We start from the raw sequence: 22,862 nt of genomic DNA, 5'->3' as shown, positions 1-22,862 counted from the left end.
CATAATTACCTCTTTTGATATATGGTCAGTGCCCATTTTCACCTCTATTAATTACCCTTTTAACAATGACACGTACCCCTTTTCCTTTCTAATAAGGAACCTATCCCTTTTTTCATAAATGCCCCTTTTCACTTCTTATAAATGCCCCTATCAAATCTGATGGGTGCCTCTTTTCCGTCTTCAAATGCCCATTTCCCGTTCTCATAAGTCCCCTTTTCATCCCTAGTGAGTGCCTTCTATTTTAGGTGTAAGAGTGCCCCATTTCCACCTCTGATAATTAGCCTTTGTACTTTGACACGTCCTTCTTTTCTTTTCTTATAAGTTTCTTATCCCTTTCGATAAGTGTCCCTTTTTCCTCTCATCAGTAAACGTGCCCCTAATTTAAAGCGATTAAGAGCAATTTCCCCCAAAGCTCACTCGCTACAAAAATTGAAGTTAAAAAAATAAAAAATCCGCCCGCCCGCCCCTACTCCAGAAAAGCAATCGAGGACAACCAAATGATTTTTTTTTGGGCCTATAACCACAATTCTTGTCCATAAGCTGCAATAATTTTTTCAAACCTCTTTCATTATGAAGTGATTGTGACAGTATGATTTATTCTTGCTTAATGTTATCATTTTCATATCTTCTCAGAACTTAATAGGTCAATCTCTATGATTATTTACATAATATACAATTATGGGAAGATATAAAAACAAACCTTTCTATTGTAACAGCCTGCTTAAAAAGTAATATCTTTCATGACAGTGCAATGACGATATAGGGAAAGAAAATCGATAATTCCTAATTTATAAAAAATGATACATGAAGAAACAGTAAACGTTTACATTTCTGGTTTGAATTAAAAATACAGGCCTATACTAATGTTAATTCATAAAGCAATATGACTTACATGTAGCATAAGGTTCGAACGGCTTCGTAGGTTTCTTTATGATTTGACTTATTCTTACCCTTTCAAATAATCAAATAGAACATCTTTGAGTTTTATTAAGGCAAAATTGGAAAAAGCTGATGACCTATCAGTGTTTTTGTTGTCAGAACAGAGATATTATGGCATGCCTCTCTGGTCACTAGACTCGTCTCTGTTCATCATTATCATCATTATCATCATCATCAAAACCAGTACCATCATTATCATCACCAATACTTTGCACCACAACCATCATTAAAGGAGGCTAGCAGCCAGTTTGTAAGTCCTATTTCTTTTGAATTTGTCTTCCTTTTTATTATGTTCTTATTAATTCTTTTGTCTCTGATTTTCTTTCTACCTTTCTCCTATTCATTTATGACTTGTATTCATATTTTATCTACTGGTAAGTAAGTTACTGTCAGGTATAGGATCACACCCCGAGGCGCCAGGTTGGGTTGACGGCGACTGTCCCTTGGGTCTTTGGTTCACCACAGGACGTGCGAGCTGGTATTGGTAGTGTCTGTATAATATGTGATGTCTATTTTATACGAAATGCGAAATCAGATTATCTAAACCTGTTAAAATAATCACTGTGAAATTCAAAAACTTTATGATGTTTACAATCTGTACACAGAATATACTCGTAGTATGACGTCATTTTGGGAACGACCTTAGCCTCACACGTGATTGGAGCAGAGTATTATGGGATGCTACATACATTATCTCACCTATTCGCCATTTTGAACTTCGCGATCGTTGCAACTTTTGGCGCTTTACCGGTGCACTAAAATAGTGTCAACACCCATTCAACCTCAATTGATGAAGTCTGAGAGAGCATATTAACCCTGGATAAACTTCAATAATGAAATAATTTTTCTGAGTTAGTATCATATTTGAAATCATATGATAAGGTGTGCATTGTTGCTTCGAAGTGATCACTTCCGAACTGGAAAACTGAATTACCGAGTGTTGTTGCATGCATGCTGTAACGTTCGTAGATGTCCGTAAACGCGAGGATTCAATGGGGGAACCGTAAAAAGACGACGCAACACGCACTCCCTCACGTAAACATTGAGAAATCTTAACTTAGACCCTTCATTGATTCACGTTTTTCTTGTTTATTGTAAGTATAAAGAGGCGGAATAAATTATCTTCATGTTATCGATGTTCTCATGTAGGAGTTGAATGCTTTCAAATGATTCCCAGTCTTGTGGGATATGAAATAAACTGTTGGGTCTGTTCTAAAAACATTTTGGCTACCGTTTGTGTTGTGGGTGTCATGTGCTGAGCGGGCGTGTTTGGTCACCGGTGCATGTCGTTCCACGGAGGCGGACCGGCCGAGTAAATATCGGCTGTCGTGTTGCACTGCCTTGACCAAGTTAAAAACGGGTCACTTTACTAGTCGTTACATGCTCTGGGCCGAGTTAGGAGTGTAGGGTTAAATGGGTTTGGGTCTTTTGCAGGCATGTAGCATATTCTTGATGTGGGGAGGAGTGGTTGAGTGCTACGAATTACGATGTAACAGTAGGCCTACGAAGCGCTTGCGCAAATGATTGTGTGTTTGACTTTGACAAGAATTGAGATGACTTGGACAGTGGGAGGGAGGCACGATGAACTTTGCGCATTGAGCGCTGTACAGTGAGTTTACACGCTCTTATTCATTGGTCGATCCACCCGAGTGGCTTTGAATTTAAGTGAGAGCGGGCCTATTTAAGCGCAATTTAAGTTCAATGGCAATGTCAATACGTAATATTACTAGGGTGTCTGATCGCGCACCCAATGTTGTGTGCTAAAACCCTTCCCATAGAGATTGTACGCTTCCCTATGTGGTCTACGTGCATTGCGCGACCATCCAAAATTGGTCAATGATTTTATGAAAAAATTTGAAATTCAAACCTTTATAACAAATGATCCTGAAGGTGAAACTCAATAAATGAGGTGTCATATGAAAGAGCAGGTTTTTCTCCATATTCCCCATAGGGGGCCACCCCCAGAATTCTAAAAATATCTTGGTCAAAACAGCGATTGAAATGTTGTTTGCATCCTAGCTCCAAAATTTGCCACTTTCCTGAGCTGCGCCCCCGCGGCTTAAGCAGGGCTAGACGTAAGGATAATATCCAGATGCTTTTTTTTTCGCTAGCCCCAAGGGATCATTTGTTATAACAGTTTGAAAATACCCTTCCCACATTTTTGGAATCAGCTAATTAGGGAGGCGTGAGCTCCGCTCAGTCCAAACCATGGTTACATCGCGTAACATGTGCGCTTATAGTGAATGAAAGTATGGATGGCCGTTCCCACCATAAACCCCGGAAGTGAATACACGTTATAGTCAATGGCAATATCGCGGAGACATCTCCGCGATATTGCCATTGACTATAACGTGCATTCACTTCCGGGTTTTTTGTGCGACGAACGCTAACCATACTAGTCAATGGCACGTGTCGCGGAGACAGCGTAGCTCAAGCTTGCAAGTCGCGCATTGGCTGAGCAACTTGCGTACGATATGCATACGCTTGCATATCGCGCGATACAGCTGTTTGGCTAAATTTAGCAAAACAACATAACTCTGCGTGTACGTCTTTTTCGTCGATTCTGAGCAAAATGCTATGAATATTTCAGCGTTTTGAAGGGGCTGTATCTTTTGATAGAAACATCGGCGAGACTTGAAATTTGAAATGTATTATTCTGATTACATTTTAAATTCAAATATCAAACAAAAATGGTGAAAAACGATCCCAAATTGAAAATTGAAAAATCGTTCAGACACCCTAATATTACGTCACACAGAGATTTTGACATGTCATGCTTTAAACAGGTGACGCACTTCATACATAACTGACGCAAACAAGCATTGCACACATTAAATAGAAAAATTAATGAACATCTCAGAAGAAATTTCCAGTTTTTATCTGAAATATGACGAAAATGAGAATTGTTCAAACTTAAAAAATATTTACGTAAGACTTGGATTTAAGTGAAATACTTGAGTGAAAAAATCATAACAAATAAGACTTTGACTGAAATATAAGTTTGGTATGGAAAAATCGCAAGCTTGCTCCTCGCACAAATATCTTGTAGCATTGAGTGAATGGAAGACAGCGGAAGCCAATAAGAAGGGCCCTTGTCGGCCCAATTTAGTAAAATGAGGTTGCGATTGGCTGAGTTCGGATGAACGTTTTGCGCTTGCGCTAAATGTAAGCTAACGTTCTTCATGGGAGATGGAGCAATGTTTGCCCTACATGTAGTACTAGTAAGTAATATATCCAGAGGTGTGTCCGGACAATTGATTTAATCATTTATAATGACAATTTAAAGAAGTTTACAGGCAATATTTCATAAATCTTCTAAGTTATGTTGGACAATATTATTATTCCTGATGCTATTTGATAAATATTTTCTGTTAAATCTGAAGGCAAAAGAGAAGTTTTAGATTTAGTTTGGTAAGTTTCCGGACACCCAACCCACACATAGAACTTTATGCATTGAGCGCTGTACGGTGAGATAAAATCAAATAACGCGCTCTCGTTGGCCGATCGAGCAGTTTAGAATTTAAGCGAGAGAGGGCTCACTTTATAAGTAGAGAGCACTATGACAAAGCCAATTAGACCTCTATGTAATATGATACACTGACAGTGACATGTCGTGCTTTAATTAAACAGGTGACGCACTTCACATATAAGTGACACACTCTTAGCATAGGTACACACATTAAATAGAAAAATCAACAATTGTTTCAGTACAACTTGCCAGTTTGTACCTTAAAGATAAACTTGAGTTCTGGTTAAAAAAAGAAAATCAATTCTCACAGAATCTAACAAAACTTACACTGAATGTTCAAGATTACAAATAAATGTCATGTGCCAAACAATTTTGGAAGAAAATGTATACTGGCCGAGTACTGAGCATAGAAAGATAAGGAAATCAAGTAGGACTAGCCCCGACACCATTTGTGTTGTCCCATATACATTTTTCTGTGTAGTGTGCTCGTTACTTTAAGACTGAGCCAAATTTGTTATGAATTTGATGACTCCAGAACCTTGCAGTACACACCAATACTTACATGCTACATAATCAACTTTTTCTGATGCATTCCATACCTTTTCTTTCACAAGGCAATGCGTTACCAGAACTCACCTATTATCTTTAAATATGACGAAAATGAGAATTTTTCAAACTTAAGTAAGACTTGAGAAAAACCTTAAACTTCTAAAGGTACTACGTATGTCCAATTTGTAGGTAAAAAACGAAGAAAAGGTTAAATTCCATGGTGAATACATAATCAGTTGGGCCTATGTGCTAAGGAGCGCATGAAAATCACAGCAGAACATCCTTACGGGAAGCTGATATACCTATAATAGATTATTGTGTGCTTGATCACATCTTCAGCAAGTTTTTTTTCTTTTATCGCTCTGGACCAAAACCACTGCTTTTCACTTTAGTGGCAGTCCAATGTTATTTCCATTAGTCAAGCATAGCCAAGCAAACATTAAAGTCAAGTAGCCAAAATCTGTGAAATGCGATGACCGACTTACATGTACATGTACATGTATAAATATAGGAAACGGTTCACACTCACAGCCTTCAGAAAGATGAAATGTTTAGTTCTTGTTCAATAAATGAAAAAAATATACATTAATGGTATCAACATTTCAGTCTATACATCATTTATATGTTGACAAATAGTAGGTTACATGTGATGTGTGTGTATCCTTTTCACTACTTTCATAACTGCTTTAAAAAATAAAAAAAATGAGAAAATTACTTTATGCGCCACATCATTCTAAAAGCCTTGATACCTAAATGGCTACCAGTACTGAACGTGTGCCAGCTGATTAAAGGAGGGAGTGGATGGTTTTCATGCATTTCTTTTAAAGTCCAAATTCATGAAAAAATTTTGGTTTAATTTCAAATTTCTGATTCCTTATTATACCCATGCAGATTCATATTGAAGTACAAGTAGAACAATGCTGTGTCCATCGCCCCTATCAAAAGTTTTGCCTTTCCATTCATTACCTACATGTAAGATCCATGCAGTGATTAGAATTACTCTCTACAGCTCCATCTAGTGGCAAGACTGTGTAAGGAACAGGTATAGTCTCATTCAAGGATTACCTCCTTGAATGAATGACTTGGTGTTTTCTTGAGCCAAAACTTAAAAATGTTCACTACCACTCATATTTCATACACACAGTCGTACCCTTTTTTTAGGGTGTTTTATATTTGTGGCTTATTTGAAAACTAGAAGTTTTTACAATTAATTACATTCTGTCGGACATTAATCAATATTTGCCACACTTGACCCAGGTGAGGTATATGGGTACCTGGTTAGATTATTCCCAGAAATTCACTCGGCGTTGATTAGATTGCTGGGGCGAATACCAGGGTCATTTCAAAAGCTCTTTTGAAGTGCATTTGGATGTCACTGTTACAAATGTGCCGTCCAAGAAGGGATTATCATCATCTGTGATTCTATAGCAGATATTCTGACCTTTTCCCTTGAATTTGGATTTGGGTGCGGTGGTCTGAAAATGTTAGACTACTGAAAGAATGATGTCAAGGGAAGTCGCAAATTGGGCCTTCCCCTTCTGGAATTAAGAGTTGCACTTGCTTCGCAATCTTGGGGAATTTACGGTAGAGGAGCCCTGCCAATATAATGGCGGGCTTAATGCAAGGGGGAACAGGTAGATGTAGAAAGTATGAATTACCTATGAACATGTCCATGTACCATTTAGTCGGCTGTATACATGTGCAGTGTAGTCTGTAGAACATCACATACAGTTGAAAGTGATGTGGTAAGGTTTTATAATGATGAAGGTCAATTTATATAGCGCAGCTACTATATGAATACACTCTACTGCGCTTAATACAAGGTTTATTATTGCTGTAGCTGAGCTGCCACAATAAGGCGCTAAAGCATTCAAGGAGTGTGTTCTGACTGGGTAGTGGGTTACTTGACCTGGGTGGAGAGTGGCAAATGTAGATTAATGTCTTGCTAAAGGACAATAGTGTCACGGCGGGACAAGAATCGCAAACCGTGTGATCAACAGTCCGGTGACGTATCCACTATACTACGACACCTCCGAGTAACATGAATGTGAGGTTTAAAGAATGCCTGTTTGAATTATTCCCCTTTTTTTCTCTTTGAGTCATAAATTTTTGGTCCGGAAATGGAGAGGGGGGAAAGGTGGAGAGAATTGTGATCGTTATGTGTAATGTGCAATGTAGTTCAGTGAATTCATGTTTTTCGTGTTCTCAAATGTTGCAAGTTAATTCTCATATAATGTATCACCATATACTACTACATTCAAATTTCAATGTTTACTTTTCTTCTGTGCCCCTATCCTGCTCTTAAAGATGTTCATGCGTGGGTATATACATGTAGTCATTTGTGAAGTAGGCAACCTGGCGATCACTCCCGATCACTACATAATACTGAGCAAATTAGTATTAATGTTCCTGTGCATATACCGTGTGCTGCCCTCTATATACCCACGCTTGAGCAACTTTAAGCATGTAGTAGATCATTTGGACTCTCCCAAGTATGCAAGCAATATGTGGTGTTCACAATGGCTCTTTTACTATCCTATCCCTAGCACTAGCACATTCATATATCTTATGGTTGGATTTCCTATAGAGTACTGAAGCTGTGACATCATAAAAAATCTACTTTTAGAATTTCTCAACTTTTTCTTCATTTTCCAAAAAAGCATCAAAATAATGTCCAAATGTTGAAAACCAATTGAAAAAGATTTCCTATAGGAGCTCAGTGTTATTTTGCTCTGGCTCGTAATGTTATGTTCCAAAGCAAAATAACACAGCTATTTATTCAGATGGTAATATCTCAGGCAATACTTACATATTCAATTGGTTTTCGACATTTGGACATTATTTTTGATGCTCTTTCGGAAAATGAAGAAAAAAATTGAGAAATTCTAAAATTAGATTTTTGATGATGTCACACTTCACCACTCTATTCTCTTTAGCAGTTTGTCTTTAAAAGCCTTGCTAACTGTCATTTCATTAGTGTGCCGTTTCTTTCTCCTTTTCCCGTCATTTTTCTTCTCCATTTCCCAACTCCTGCCTGCCTGCACGCTTACCTATCTGTGGCTTCCTTCATCATCCATTACACGTCCTTAGGATCTATCCTGTCTGTGTAGCTCGATCTATTTTGGGGGCTCAGTAACTCTGTCAGCCCGGGGGCAGTGAGCGGAAAATAATCGCAGCGAAGCATTTGCAATGATGTGAGTATAGTAATAGTATCATTGTCTTGTCTTGGTACCAACATATGAATGAAATCCATTTGTATCTTGCTTGATATGCTAACTCTTTGTTTTTTGTGATCGATAAGACTTTCCCCCGTCATGTGCAGTTTATTTGGGCCTTTTTCGATAGTCAACCTGAAATCTTTGCGACTTATTATTTGGAAAAGCATATCTTTGTTCAGTTCATTTGCATATTCTTTGGCCATAAGGGCACTTTTCTTTTGAAAGATTAGTTTTGTTTCAGGGATGCCAGTTTCAGGCCTTTTCCAGATTTTGCCGTTTCAGGTCTTTTCAAGATTTGTATTGTTTGTACAGAACATGAGTCTGTAGCTTTCTTTTCAGGCATTGTACCGTAAAACCAACCGGTACATGTACCCCTGTTATTCCAAGGGCTCTGTCATTTTCTTTTTATGTAGGTAGCATTTTGATTTTGTATTTGGACCTGGCTCTTGGACTTCAAACTTTTCTGTTTCATTCTTTTTCATTTTTATCTGTTTGTTACTATCATCATTTGTTAAAATTTGACAGTTGGATAAGTGGACCCTGGGATGTATACCCTGTGTAATATTTTGGAGAAAGGCAGTGTATTATCATATCTTTTTTGTTTTCCCTCCTCCCTCATGTCTCTAGTTACTCCACCACCAATTAAATCAAAAGTGCCAGACTGAGAACTTCTAAGGCTCCCTCTGTCTCCAAGTTGCTATTATTATTTTTTGTTGTTGAATTGGTTTGGTTAGTTCACTTGGTTGCTATTTTTATATCCACATTTTTTTTTTTTTGGGGGGGGGGGATCCCTTTCAAGATGGATAATCAGGACTTGAGATTAATCGGGCCTCAAATTTCTTTTTCCTAAAAATTCTCAATATTCTGATTTTCAAAAATTCTGAAATATTTATTTTTTATTTTTGTAAAGCAAAATTTATCTTGTTTTATCATCTGTCGCGATTTGAGAATTTGCATATTGCGTACTTTAAATGGCTGCACAATCAAACAGTGGATTTGTATTCCCTTTTTTGTACAGCTTTACTGCGTATTGCCAGTACACTGCCGCTGCGTACATGTACATGACCATGGTTAGGGTGCAGATTTCTTATTTTCAAATGTTGGCAGGTATGCTTCTGTCTGGTTTGGAATTATTATGGCAGGATTTGGATTGTCTAATTGCATACTACGCGTCCCTTCGCGCTGATGTTTTCTGACAAACCTCAGCGATGGTCAATGCTATGGATACTTTTTCTGTTGTTCATGTATTTTACAGGGTGTCTACAGGGCCTTGTCAAGCCAACGTTATCTGCCTAGCTCAACTGCATTTCTATGTGTTCATACAAGGGAATAACATCCTTATGGAGTGGATAGTCGTGTCTGACAGGATATTTTGAAATATTTTCTTCATCTTTTTTTTTCTTAATCATTGTTTAAGTCCCCCCTCCCCTTTTTGTAAGTGGGTATCCAGCAGGTCTTATTGATCACATACATGTAAATGCATATATGCATGATCAGTTGCTCCACCATTTGCATGAGTGAATGATTGTGCACTATACCATAAGCATGGAAAAGAAAGTTTTGATAATTGCCTGGCTTGATCACTGGGTCAAGGGTCAAAGGTCATAGTCTCAGTATTGGCCTCTTTATTTTATGAGAGAAAATTTCATTTTGTCAGGTTTCTTCAGTTGTACAATGATTTTAAACAAATCGATTAGCCTGGAAATTTGCGTATCTTGAAATATCAAAATTAGCGATTCTAACATGCTATTATCCATCCAAAATGTATTTATAGCGGTATCAATATTACAGCCTTATATTATACCAGTATAGCAAATTAGTTTGTATCACTGTATAATCAAAAGTTCGGAAAAACATAGATTTTTGAATTGCAGATTTTCCCCCAATGCTGTAGAGTGATCCAATTTCCTCTTCATTTTTTCTCTCTCCCTCCACATTGATGATAATTTTACAGGAATTCATTATCTTGTCATCTGTTTCAGTACATGACAGTGATTTATGAAAGTAAAACCCTTATTACCATACGACAGTTGGCATAGAATATTTCCTGTGTACATACATGAATTTTTTATGTATCGCACGTTTTGCCGACTCATTTTCACAGGTTACTTGATTTTCCTGGGGGGGGGGGGGGTGATGACCTCCCTCTTGATGTGAATATTGTTTAATAAGTGCGCAGTGAACTGGGAAATATGCCAGTGTAGGACTAGGATACAAAGTACATGAACTCCTCTGTTTATAGTGCATTATTCAAGCATTGTCCTATTTTTTATGGGTAAACCTTTTGTGTTGAGCTGTTTGTTTTAGACCAAATTTGAGAGACGTCCCTGTGTGGTTTCCTCAAAAGGTAACCAGGGAGAGAGATATTGCATATTTCTTGTTGCATTGGAGTTTGGACTCCAAACATGATTCACGTGTATGTTAACGTGGGCCCAGCCAGAGTCAATGCGATGGTTGCACAGATTAAGCAACGGAAATAGGCCTTTAGTATGGCGGAAACTATGAGCCAGCAACTCTGTCAGATGCATGAGCGACGTGCACCTCCAACGCTCTCTCTCTCTCCAGTCTTTGATTTGTGGCTGTGCCTCTCGAGCCAAAAATAGAAACTGGTTCTCACTGTACACGAATATGTAGCTATTCTTTTGGTCTAAAAAAACGGCCATGCAGTGCTACACCAAAAGTCCAAAATGCAGATGATTAAATACTCAAAGCCTTGGAGTATTGGTGGAGGTGATTTTAAAGCTGGCAGTATACAGGAAATATATCTTTTGATAATGATTGTTTCTAAAAGATCAATTTGCAAAAGATTTTTTATGTTAACAAAATTCCATAGGAACTCTGAATTGAGTACAAACAAAGTGTTCTGTAAAGATCACCTACATTTGTACAGTGTATGATATTTTAAATGCGATGAATGTGAAATGGAAAGCTGGTTACAAAAAAAATAGCATCATGTGATCATTCACATTGCATTGTAGGGAAATCTTTTGGGCAAAATAGAATTTGGTAGGCCAAAACATGCCTAATACAAAGAGTAAAACTCATTCACTTGTAAATACCAGACAATTTGGATGCAAACAGCATTGAAGAGGTTTAACATTTTTGCATGTAACTACATGTATACTGACAGTAGAGTTTTACTGACGAGTGTAAACAAACCATTGTACAGTCAGTGGGTCACATGTGGGTCAACTACCATAACCTTTGTGATGATGATGATGATGATGATACTTGTAACCTATATTAGCAATGTATACATCAATGCAGCCGAGTTGCTCTTTGGACATGTACCCGTATTGTCAACGAAGGTCCTCTGAATGTCATGTCAACACGACCGATGGGATGGCATGCTAGCCCTGTAGAAAACAACGGGAAGGATTACGTTCTGAAGGATTACGTTCTGAAGTCTGAACTGCCCATAGTGAATAGACACGATGCATCAGTGCATGTTTTTTTGCTTCCCTTTCTCTTCCTCTTTCCTGGTTGTAAATGACTGTTGTCTGACATTCCATTTCTCAGTTCAAAGTACAAAATTATAGGTATTGTACATGTACATTACTTGTAAATGACTCTTGATATAAACGGGAAGTGAAAAGAAATTCATGATTGGGTGACATAAGCCAAATTTACAAAATGTAAGTCTCGTTAAAATGCCTGTGCAATTTTACAGACCTCTAATTTCATTCCACATTTTTGTTTGATCCATTAACATAGTTTTGCAGTTATACATTACGTTGTAGACTTGTGTATTTTCACATTTATTGTGTTTGTGTAAAAAGCACACAAGTTTTAGAGTTTCAGAAACGGTATACCGGTAGTTGTTTAATACCTTGGACCCTATAGAGATAGTCCATCGGCAGCAGTTACTGTGGGAAGAATGTCAATGTAGTGCTGGTTGATGGTACTTTTGTTGCAGGGGGGGGGGGGGCTATTTGTGTTGTTTCAAAATTAATTTCTACCCATGTTGCATGGAGGTGAAAGAAATACAAATCACTATACAGTCCCTGTCTATAGCGACCGCCCAAGGGAAACCCTCAAACTGTTCTTTGTAGGCAGGTTCCTTTAGTACATGTTTAAATGAGAAACCATTTTCAAGGGAAACAAAAAACGTGGTCTTTGTAGACAGGTGGTCACTAACGCAGGTTTGACTGTTCATACGATTATACTGTTATTTCAGTCAATTTGTTATTTTGTCAATGTGACAACTGACATTCAGTGTATCTTACAATGCCTTTAATTTCCCTAGGGTAAAGACAGTACCTGTAAGCACCTTGTGGGGATTTGAATCTGTGTCCTCCTCCTTGAGTGGAACATACCTTTCAAGGTGACAGGTAGTGGCAATGATGATGTCATCCATCCTTCACGGAAATAGGCCAGGTTAACTCTCTAAATATAAGTGATGAGCCTCACGAGCGAGCGCGGAGAACAAAATTTGATTGCATCACTGATGAATCTCAACACCGCACATTGCCTATGTCTCATTACACGAACTTGATGCGATGTTTTGCCTGTCGTGTTGCCCTGGCGATTTGACACATGTCTCGCTCTTGAGACCAGCCGTTGCTAACGGCACAGGATTCGACAGGAAGGTGTTGGTTGGATGATGAGGAAGTGAAGTAGAAATTGTGAAATAGGTCTAATGCGTCCCTGTAATTAGATCCTAGATGGACATTTCAGTGCTTCCCAGTTGTATCTACATGTATGGCGACTACATTGTAGTTGTCCTTTTCCAGGGTGTCAGGGCCTAGACCCCGTTTCATAAAAGTTTTATCAATAACAAGTAACAATAACTGTTATAAGCTACTGAAATCGTGGCATTTGATTGGCTGAAAGCAAATTTGTCATAGAAATTTAGCATTTGCCATTGATAAAGAGTTTTATGAAACAGGGGCCAGGCCCCCTTATGGGATTTCAGGCATCATATTGTACAGCACACATTACAGTACACATGAGACTAGAAGTAAAAAGAGTCTATTTTTAAGGCTCCCGGAGTGAAATCAACTTTAGGTCGAGCTCTATGTCTCACGTGTAGGAGTCCTCGACACCCATGTGAAATGACCCTTGAGGGACATGTAAAGAAAAAGGTGTAATATGCGTCACATTTCTGTATCTCATAACGCAGAGCTGAGTGACTGAATACGCACAATTGCTATTTATTTACGCCTTAACCCCCCCCAAAGAAACGTGACAGTGTTTTGTTTTTTCTGCGGGGGTTCACTACTGCATATCTGAATGAGCCTTTGAGGCATTCAAAGAGATGGTCTGTTCAGTCTACAGGGGTATGTAATTCCAGATTAAATATATATTTTTCAAAAAGATACCAGTAAATATTTATTTTGTTTGTACATATACACATAATCTACAAGTTAGGTACTTATACTACCTACAAGTGGGTACATTATGCAAGACTGAGAATTACATATATATCCAGCAAATGTCTGAAAAATAACTATGGACATTAATTTACTATACAACCAGCACAATTTACAAATTGTTTATAAAAGTATGCTAAAAAAAGGTATCGAAGTAAAGACTAGCCTTCAAATTTAACTGCATGACTAATACATGTAGGTAGACTCGGCGAGTGAGCTCGATATGTTTTACACACAGTCATTGTGGTAGTCATACCCATCTATTGAGGTCGCAAGGTTTCGATAATTCCTTGGTAATTCACTCCATCTGCTTATTATTGTGAACCGTTTGCGTGGAACTGTCCGATAAGACAGCTATTTTTCTTGAAAGAGGAAAAGGGAAGAACCTTGGAAACATGACAGCAAAAAGTGAAAAGGAATCGTCTAGCTCAGTTATTTGGACCAGATTTGTAAGCTACGCTTGAACAACTACCTGTAACCTCGTACATTCACGTACTGTAGTGATGAAGTGCTCGGTTAGTCAATAGTGTAACGTCTCGAGTCCACGATGCTAGCCTAGCCGGATATTTACACATTGGTATATACACGTATTGTACAGGATATACTCAGCTGGGCAGGAAACACACTTGAATTGTGTGTGGATTTTTGAGTGAAGTGACAGACTGATTTATAGACGGTGGATTTTTTTAGAGGAATATATTCATGTATAGGTCACTAAGGATGTGAGTATTGGATTGTGGTGGTGATGTACCATTTTTTCTCTCTTGTGAGATTGTAAGGTGTGTAATGAGAAGTGCATGCAGAGGAGTGACTGTCGGGCCTCGTTTACATCTAACATGAATGATGACTTAAATTGTAATGCGTTTCACTTTTCTGTATATCGTTAACCCAGGGCTCAGTGAATACGTGCAGGACCTTTATTGCGCGCAGTTGCCATTCATGTACACGTGAAACCTGCCGCTTTTATGTTTGTTTTGTTTGTTTCTTATTTGTCTTAATGTACATGAACATTTACACGTACATGTACTGTGTTGTGTAACTTGTTCAAAGCTGTATGGCATCATTCCTAGATGAGTGTGCAAGGACCGTAAGGGGCACCGTGTGCAGATACTTGCCCCCTCCCCCCTCTCCCCTCTCCCCTCCCCCGAACCCCACCACCCATAACATTGCTTCTTTCTATACACATAGTGGGTTCCTACCCTGGGATTTTACCGCATTCTGTACGAACAGGGGGTTACCGTGAAGGTTTTTATTTTCATTTTTGTCCAGGTTCCGGGATTTTACTAGTACAACTCCTCTGCCTACAGTGTACATTTTTACAGTGCATTCAGCTCAATTTCTGAATCATCGATCATTGCATGCATCTCATATCTTGGCCATATCTTGTCATTTTACTTGCACTGTTTAAAGATGTGGTTTCTTATGTGTATGAAAGTACACATACATTCGATTCGTCCAATATTGTCATAGCTCTGTACATACTGTACATGTCCAGTACATGTACAAACCAATGCAAGTATTGAACTTGTTATTTATCGTAAATAAAGCCTGACCTTGGTTCTTGATGCAGCAATTTCAAGCATGTTTTATTTAAGGGATCCTGTGCATTTGAACAGAAATAGAGCGGCATGTAAATGTCCATGCCGTGAACCACCATCATTACCCACTTTCTACAGTAATGGATTTACATCCAATATCAGGAAGGGGAATTCCCATAATGTACTAGACATTTCATAATTGCCTATCGTACATGTATTTTTCTATGTGGAACTTCCTTCTGATATTCTGCTCCAATTATTGCTCACAAGTGCTTGTGGTTTAAACAAAAAAAAATTGATGCCAGCTTTGATTGGTTTCACATGTGCTATGTGGTTAGGGACTTGTCTTCAATGTCACTAGCCATCATCATTACAGAACACGCAACTTCCATAATGTCTGCAAATGATTGGAAAATTTAAACGTTCATTCTCTTATTTTTTCTCTAACAGGCATGCTGCCTCGGATACCTTCGCCATGTTTTGGAGGTTTGGAATGCCGACGACGTCACATATTGACACGTTGCTAGAAAAAGAGGTAAGATATATACATATCAGTTTGTAAAGGAGGGAGTCAACGGTCTTAATTGTGAAATTTCATCCTGGTGGAAACTTGTAAACCCCTTGCAAATTAAGTCTGGACCCCCCCCCCCCCCCCCCCAAAAAAAAAAAAAAAAAAAAAAAAATTGACATAGGGCTCATGCATACTGACTGTAAAATGCTTGATGCGCATCTCCTTCAAAAAACATTATTGTTGAGCCCTGCATTTTGGGATAAAAATTGTACATCAATACAATCCTTCCGACATTTTTTCTGGAAGGGTGCACATGATGAAGAAAATTCTATTGTGTGCAAAGTCGTCATCGTAGTTCACAGTTGCAGCATAATATCTATACTAGTATTGCCTGGTGGAGTAGTGGTATGTGGGTTGTCATGCCAGCATGCTTCGTAAGTTATTGTGTGACAAATGTTTAGAATCCTACTTGGTTGAAAAAGGCTTCCAGAAACAACAGTAACCTGGATACAGTATGGATTATAAGCCAGGTTCTCATAACAACTTGAAATGGATATATTGATCCATCGTAAAAACTGCACATTGACATGCTGTCCTTGTGATCTTCCTCTTAGATATGTCAGAAATGGTCCTTGTTTGAGAAACCTATTAAAAAAAAATTAGTTTCACTAATTTGTGAGTGTTTTGAGTGTTTCCATGGAAACCACAAGTTTTCTAGTGCATTTCATTCACATATGGAAACTGCAACCTTTGGGAAACCTCTGGAAACAGGCCCTTGGACCATCTTTTGTTTTGTTATGGAAGTCAGAGGCTAAGTAGTCTGTCTGTGCAATACTTCCTGCAATGCTTGTATGGGGAAACCCTAGAAACTCTATGTAAACCACTTTTTAAGATTATTTTCATACAGCCACCTAACTTTTAAGAGGGGGTCAGGGAATTGAAATTGGTAGGATCTGTATTCATTAGCCCCTTATCAAAACATTTTTTTTTTTGGGGGGGGGGGGTGGTGGTCCTGGACTTAGATTTACTGAAAACGCGGAAGTATTCGCAGTAAATTATTTTTTCATGGATTCAGCGCTAAGATCGGCAAGCAAAAATTTTAGAACTCGCAAAAAATATAAGCATGACAATTCTTATCAGTGTTTTGAAAGTACTAGTCGCTCAGCGCGAAAAATTAATCACTCGAAAATTACAGCGTTTACAGTAGACCCATGTGTCCCGAGTACGTGGTAGTGTTGGGCCTTCAATACAACCTGCCTGACAGTCGGAACGAGGCTGCATCTCGGTAGTTTCGGACTGAGCGGCATACTTTGTGCCAGGTCAAAATGAATCACTTCCTACCCTTTCCCCGCAAATTCACAGAACGTGACTCACGACGGGAGAATTACCTGACACCCTCTCTGAAATTTGTCTTTCTTTATTCATCAGGTTTAAAAATTGAAGTAATCGCCTGAATCGAATCCTGTTTAGAAATGAGCGGTCTGGAGCGAATCCAGACCTGTGTTGAATAATGAGGTTATTAGGCATATACATGTATGTAGGTGAATAAAGAAGAAGTTATATGAAGGGAAAAGAGAGTACTTTGGACTGGTAATATTAGATAAATGCTGCATTTTCATTGAGCTTTAGAAAGGGGTAATGCCCTCTCCCTCTCTCCATCTCACTAAATTTCATGCATGAGACAGCTTGAGTCCTGTATTCCTAGCTTCTTCTAAACACAGCACATGGTTTTATAGTCTGTCCTGTTCTCTCTCTCTCTTCAGAGTATTTCTCTCCAAGGTTATTTGATCCGTTGGGATCTCGTAGAGGGGATATCAGTCTAAGTGTAGTGATTTCCATGCCCGGCTCTGGCAGGGGAAGACATGCATACAGTCATATCCTGGCAGAAAGTGGCTCTGACTGAAACCGGGTTCAGCCCAGTTTCTGGTGGGTGCTAGTCTGTCCCCCAGACCCACCTATCCAGGGGTGCCCCAGGGATGCGTACTTCCTCCTGTGCTTATCGCACAATGTTGTGATCTTGTAGTGACACTTGACACCCTTTCCTTGCGCTTGCTATAAATTTGCTTTCTGTACAATACAATAATATACTGCGATGAACAGCCTTTGTATTAACCCCAGAATCTTGTGGGGGGGGGGGGGGCAAAATCTACCCCCTGGACATGAGCTGTAATTGCTCAAAGATGATTCCCCCCCCCTTTTTATGCAGCGAGCTTTCTTTGCTTTCTGGTCTGAGTCTTCAGTCTTGTATATCTTTGGAATTAGGAGCTGTCCTATCTGGATGTATGTGCCAGATGTCAGATTATTCTTTCATTCCACGATCAAGAAGCTTGTCTGAGAGGGCACCAAAACAATCTCGCCTGTTTGGGGTTAATCAACATAAGAATTGCTTTTTTCTTCAGTTCAAGAACTTTTGAGTGGATGCATCTCTCATTCTTAATCTTGTGAATGATTTTTATTACAATTTACGAAGAAATTTGCAATTTGTTTACCTGTAACCAGATTGTCAGCGCATATTTAAAGGGACATCAACTGATTCAGTTCATTCTTGTTATCCTTTGGATGGTGGCAACCATCCAAAACAACAAAGTACTTCAATAACACAGACTGGTGGAACTCGATGTAGGAATTCCTACCAAAATCTGTTTGATGAATGCCTTACAAAGACAACTAGAGATGTAAAAAAAAGAATGTTTTTCAAGTTAACACATGCAGATTGTTAAACGATGTTATTAACTCAAATGTTTCAATCTTCGTTTCCTCTTGTCTTTTCCTTCTAGGATATCACATTATCAGAAGTACTAGAAGAAGACGACGTATTACAAGAATGCAAAGGACAGAACAGGAAACTGATAGACTTGTAAGTACACTTCAAGGCTATGGTAAAAGATACAGACATAAGCATAGACCACTTTTGGTCTCAGAAGCTCAAGTAGTGCTGGAATCATTATTGAATCGGGGGCCGTTTCCTTCCGATTTTACAAAAATCGGACAATAGATTTTGATCGCCAATCAATTCGAAAGATCAAATGGCAATGGGAAGAAATAAAGAGCTTAAATTTGACAAAATGTGGGCAATCAAATACTTAAAAACATGCATACATGGGATTATTTGATATTCAGAGTTGTTGTGACAACTTAGAGAGGAAAAAAGAGGGATTTTCCCTTTTTTTTCAAAATCAGAGTAGAGCTCTAGCCTCTTGAAACACTTTTGCCTCAATAGCAATGAAAATGAAAATATGCTTATGGGTAAGCTAATGAAAATAAGGCACTACTTTTGAACAATGTGACACGACATGACAGCTGACAAATCATTAGTGAATGCTCACAATAAGCTCCGTCCCGTTATACCATTTTCGTACGATACTATTCCAGATTAGAGTGGGGCCCTCAAAATGATGCTCAAACAGGCATTTCGCTGAATGACATTCGGACTAGAAAAAAAGTACTTAAACTGTAAGATATAACTATACAAGACTCGTTTAGCTATTCGAAAAATGCTGGTAGTCTGAATGCAGGGTTAGTGTGTCCTTTGAAATGACTCAGAGCTATATAATGTTTTTTTAATGAGACTCGAGTCATGAGTTATTGCATAATTCTCAAGTTATTGCGTAATAATTCTCGAGTTATTCCTCGTGAATGCAATTGAGGTGCTTTCGTGGAATTACCTGTGGTTAGAGACTGTTGCGCAATGCTAATTATTATGTGTGTGGTTAATAACTGGTTATGCTGTTCTGAGCTTAGATTGTGTAACAAATGTTTGGGATGTAAAACAATGAATTCCATGACATATTTTATGTAGGATTAATAATATCCCTAATTAATGGGTTAATGATTTGTTTTGTAGAAATTAGGTCAGGAAACAGAACTTCAATTGTTCTGACTATTTCATGATATAAACAAGGAAGTTATGTCAATTGTGACAAGTGATGATGTTTCCTTCTTCAAGTGTGTGTATATACATTACAGTTTATGTATCATGTATCTACTAATTGAAATGATGTAGGTTTTATGGGTGGTATTCTCATAAGTTAAGCTGGGACTAAGTCCAGACAAAACAAGAATTTTAGTTCACATTTCTATGGAATGCTAGGTTTCATCTTCCTCCTTCAATATTCATATGTAACAAAGATAATCTACCAAAGACTTTGTTGAAATTCAGTTCACACTCATATTATCTTTTCTTCTCATTTCATTGCAAAATTAATTTTTGGACACTTTTCATTGAAGGATTAAAATAGTCCGTACAGGATAAATGAGTTTGCAACAGGCACTCCATAAAAGTGTGGACTAACTTTAATAGTGCGCGCTAACTTAGTACGCGCTACCGGAATACAGGATTTTAAAGGGACAGTTTGAGCACACTGGATACAAGGTTTAATGTTGTTGTTGTTTTTGTTGCCTGACCAGAATTTTATGATCTCTTTAAAGGCATCGTTTAACAATGTTAAATCGGAGATGCGCGGCTTTACGTGTTATCAGTGTCTGTGATATGGTGTAATATTGGAGCCCTAAAAAATTGCACTTTAAAATGATCATCAAGTGCCTCAAATAAGTAAAAATCTTTGAGTGATTGGTTTTACCATACTCATTTTACCCAATAGACTGAAGTGTTATAAAAACCGTTAGGAAAACGAAAATTTAAATAACGATTTCCAATCATAAATATCTTGATAATCGGACAGGTGATCGGCTTGTAAAAGTCATGCGATTCCTGACTGACCTGAAGGTTATAATTATGATTGCAGCATGAGCTAAATCCAGGATTTTGTTTCAGAATCTGAGGCAATGTTACCGACTCACTTTAAACTGAACCTACCGACCACTACATCACTTCCCATTGATCATGCCATCTCATTAATTCTCTGTTCTATTTAAACTGAACCTACCGACTACATCACTTCTAATCATGCCATCTCATTAATTCTCTGTTCTATTTGCAGCCTGGTGAGGACAGATGTGATAGAGGAGTTAGTGAACTTGATAACGAGCGAGCCGTCCCAAGACCTCCATGAGTCTGTACAGTACAAGAACCCCAACATGGCCTGCGAGCTCCTCACGTCCGACGTGGCCGCTATATGCGACAAGCTAGCAGACACAGAAGTGAGTCATCTTGCCAGGTTAACCCTCTCGATACCATCAGTGTGTCTTATAAATAGAGACCTCAAAAGAAACTTGCTAAAGGGATCGTTAAACAATGTTAAATCTGAGATGCACGGCCCTACGTGTTATTAGTGTCTGTGATATGGTGTTATATTGAAGCCCTTAAAAAATTGCGCTTCAAAATGGTCAAGAAGTGCCTCAAAAAAGATATAAAACTTTTGAGTGACCGGTTTTACCATACTCGTTTTCCCCAATAGACTGTAGTGTTATGAAAACCGTTTGGCAAACGCAAAATATGATTTTGATTTTCAACCATCAATATCTTGATAATCAGACAGGCGATCGGCTTGTAAAAGTCTTGGGGTTCCTGACTGACCTAAAGGTTTATAATTATCATTGCAGCATGAGCTTAATCAAGGATTTTCTTGAAGGATCAAAGACAAAGTTACCGGATCCCTTAAAAAACAAAACATGTATCGGTCTTAAGTTATAATGTAGTCCCCCATTGGTTCTTGAAATTTGTGCATGCATGTTACATTGGGAAGACAACGTTTTTTAGTGTGTCAAAACTGAATTGCTTTGTTTTCTTTTGAATGAAACTTGAAAGAACAGGAGAGAGTCAAGTTGAAGTCCTCCAAATAAAGTTTATGATAGTTCTCCTAGACTCCTACAATATATTCTGTTCTGCAGTTAACTTGACTGCTACAAACCTTTCTTGAGCATTGGTGCATAATTGTTAAGCCTGTTGTATTTGTATCCATGGTAATAAATTAAATATTTAGAGCCAAAATGGGGATTAAAGATAAACTCCAGTACTGGTAAAAAAAAAAAAATTAATTCTCACAGAATCAAACGAAACTTACACTGAATGTTCAAGATTACAAATAAATGACATGTGCCGAACAATTTTGGAAGAAAATGTATACTGGCTGAGTAATGAGCATAGAAAGACAAGGAAACCAAGGTAGTACCATCCCCGACACGATGTGTGTTGTCCCATATATAGCTTTCTATGTGAGTGTTTGTTACTTTACCAAGACTCGGTCAAATTTATTATGATTTTGATGACTCCAGAACCTTGCAGTGCACACCAATACTTACATGCTACATGATCAACTGTTTCTGATCCTTTCACACCTTTTCTTTCACAATGCAATCGCATTACCAGTACTAAAGTTTAGCTTTAAACAAACAAAATTACAACTGTTCTTGTTATTGCCAGTTAATACACTTATAGCTATGACGCTTTGTTTACATGCGCTGAGTTTTTGAACACTTTTCTGTTTGCTTTCTGTTTACTTATTGTAAAAACAAGTTTCTGTGACTTGTAAATATATGCATATGACAGCCATAAGATAACACGGCACTGTTGTATTGTCCTGTTATTCACCCAAAGGGCCAATACATTTAGACACATAACGTGTAATGTCTCTTTTACTCCCCAACAGACTGCTTTCACCAGTTTATGGAAGTTCCTCGACAGGCCGGCCCCTCTCAACCCCCTCCTAGCCAGTTTCTTCAGCAAGACGATAGGGTCGTTGCTATCGAGGAGACCCGAGGTCGTCGTCGAGTTCATCAAGGGCAGGGAGGACTGCATAGGCCTACTCCTCTCTCATTTAGAAGTCTCTGCTATCATGGACCTCATCCTTAGGCTAATCACATGCATCGAGTCCCCGGAAATTAGGATAGCATTCCTCAATGTAAGTTTTTGCGTCCTTGCAATTCATTCGTGTCTATCCCTTTCACTGCAAATTGCAGATGTAACGGTCAAACCCGCTTTAGCGATCGCCTGTATTGAAAGACCCTCCGATTGTAAAGACCACATTTTTTGATTCCCTTGAATCTGGCTTCTCATCGAAACCTGTACTAAAGGAACCTGTACATGAAGACCACCTGCCTATAAAGACAACTTTCATGTTTCTCTAGAGCGGTCTTTATATACAGGTTATACTGTATTACTTAGAGCTGTATCTGCTGAGAGCCAGAAGGATGTTACCTCTGACTGTGTCAGAGTTTTATGCCCTTCTAGCTCTCCGCAAACGGTGCTAGCTATGTATTATCAAGGAGTGTGTACTATATTAATCACATGATCGTTATCATTGTTGGTTAGGTCTGACCATCCCTGAAACCAACTGGTATCAATTTTTACAAGGATTCCCCCAATTT

General features: G+C 38.4%; 1 protein-coding gene across 4 annotated transcripts in view; it reads left to right on the top strand.

Moving 5' to 3' along the window:
* The first annotated feature begins 1,618 nt into the window (after positions 1–1,618).
* The window catches only part of LOC575241 (serine/threonine-protein phosphatase 6 regulatory subunit 3), a 57,319-nt gene continuing 36,075 nt past the window's right edge, over positions 1,619–22,862 (top strand). For 2 of the 4 annotated variants that reach the window (XM_030987791.1, XM_030987788.1), the window contains exons 1-5: positions 14,084–14,269; positions 15,536–15,620; positions 18,374–18,453; positions 20,537–20,696; positions 22,145–22,396. In XM_030987791.1, coding sequence (XP_030843651.1) covers positions 14,250–14,269; positions 15,536–15,620; positions 18,374–18,453; positions 20,537–20,696; positions 22,145–22,396 — 597 coding nt within the window. In that variant the 5' untranslated portion in view covers positions 14,084–14,249. Of the gene's footprint in view, positions 2,034–8,047; positions 8,152–14,083; positions 14,270–15,535; positions 15,621–18,373; positions 18,454–20,536; positions 20,697–22,144; positions 22,397–22,862 lie in introns of those variants that run through there. The other 2 variants (XM_030987789.1, XM_030987790.1) reach the window with 2 other exon arrangements.

Source organism: Strongylocentrotus purpuratus, unplaced genomic scaffold (genome assembly GCF_000002235.5).
Source record: "Strongylocentrotus purpuratus isolate Spur 01 unplaced genomic scaffold, Spur_5.0 spur5_scaffold_17, whole genome shotgun sequence".
Lineage (NCBI taxonomy): Eukaryota > Metazoa > Echinodermata > Echinoidea > Camarodonta > Strongylocentrotidae > Strongylocentrotus > Strongylocentrotus purpuratus.
The sequence above is the reverse complement of the archived record's forward strand: the minus strand, read 5'-3'. Positions and strand labels throughout refer to the sequence as shown.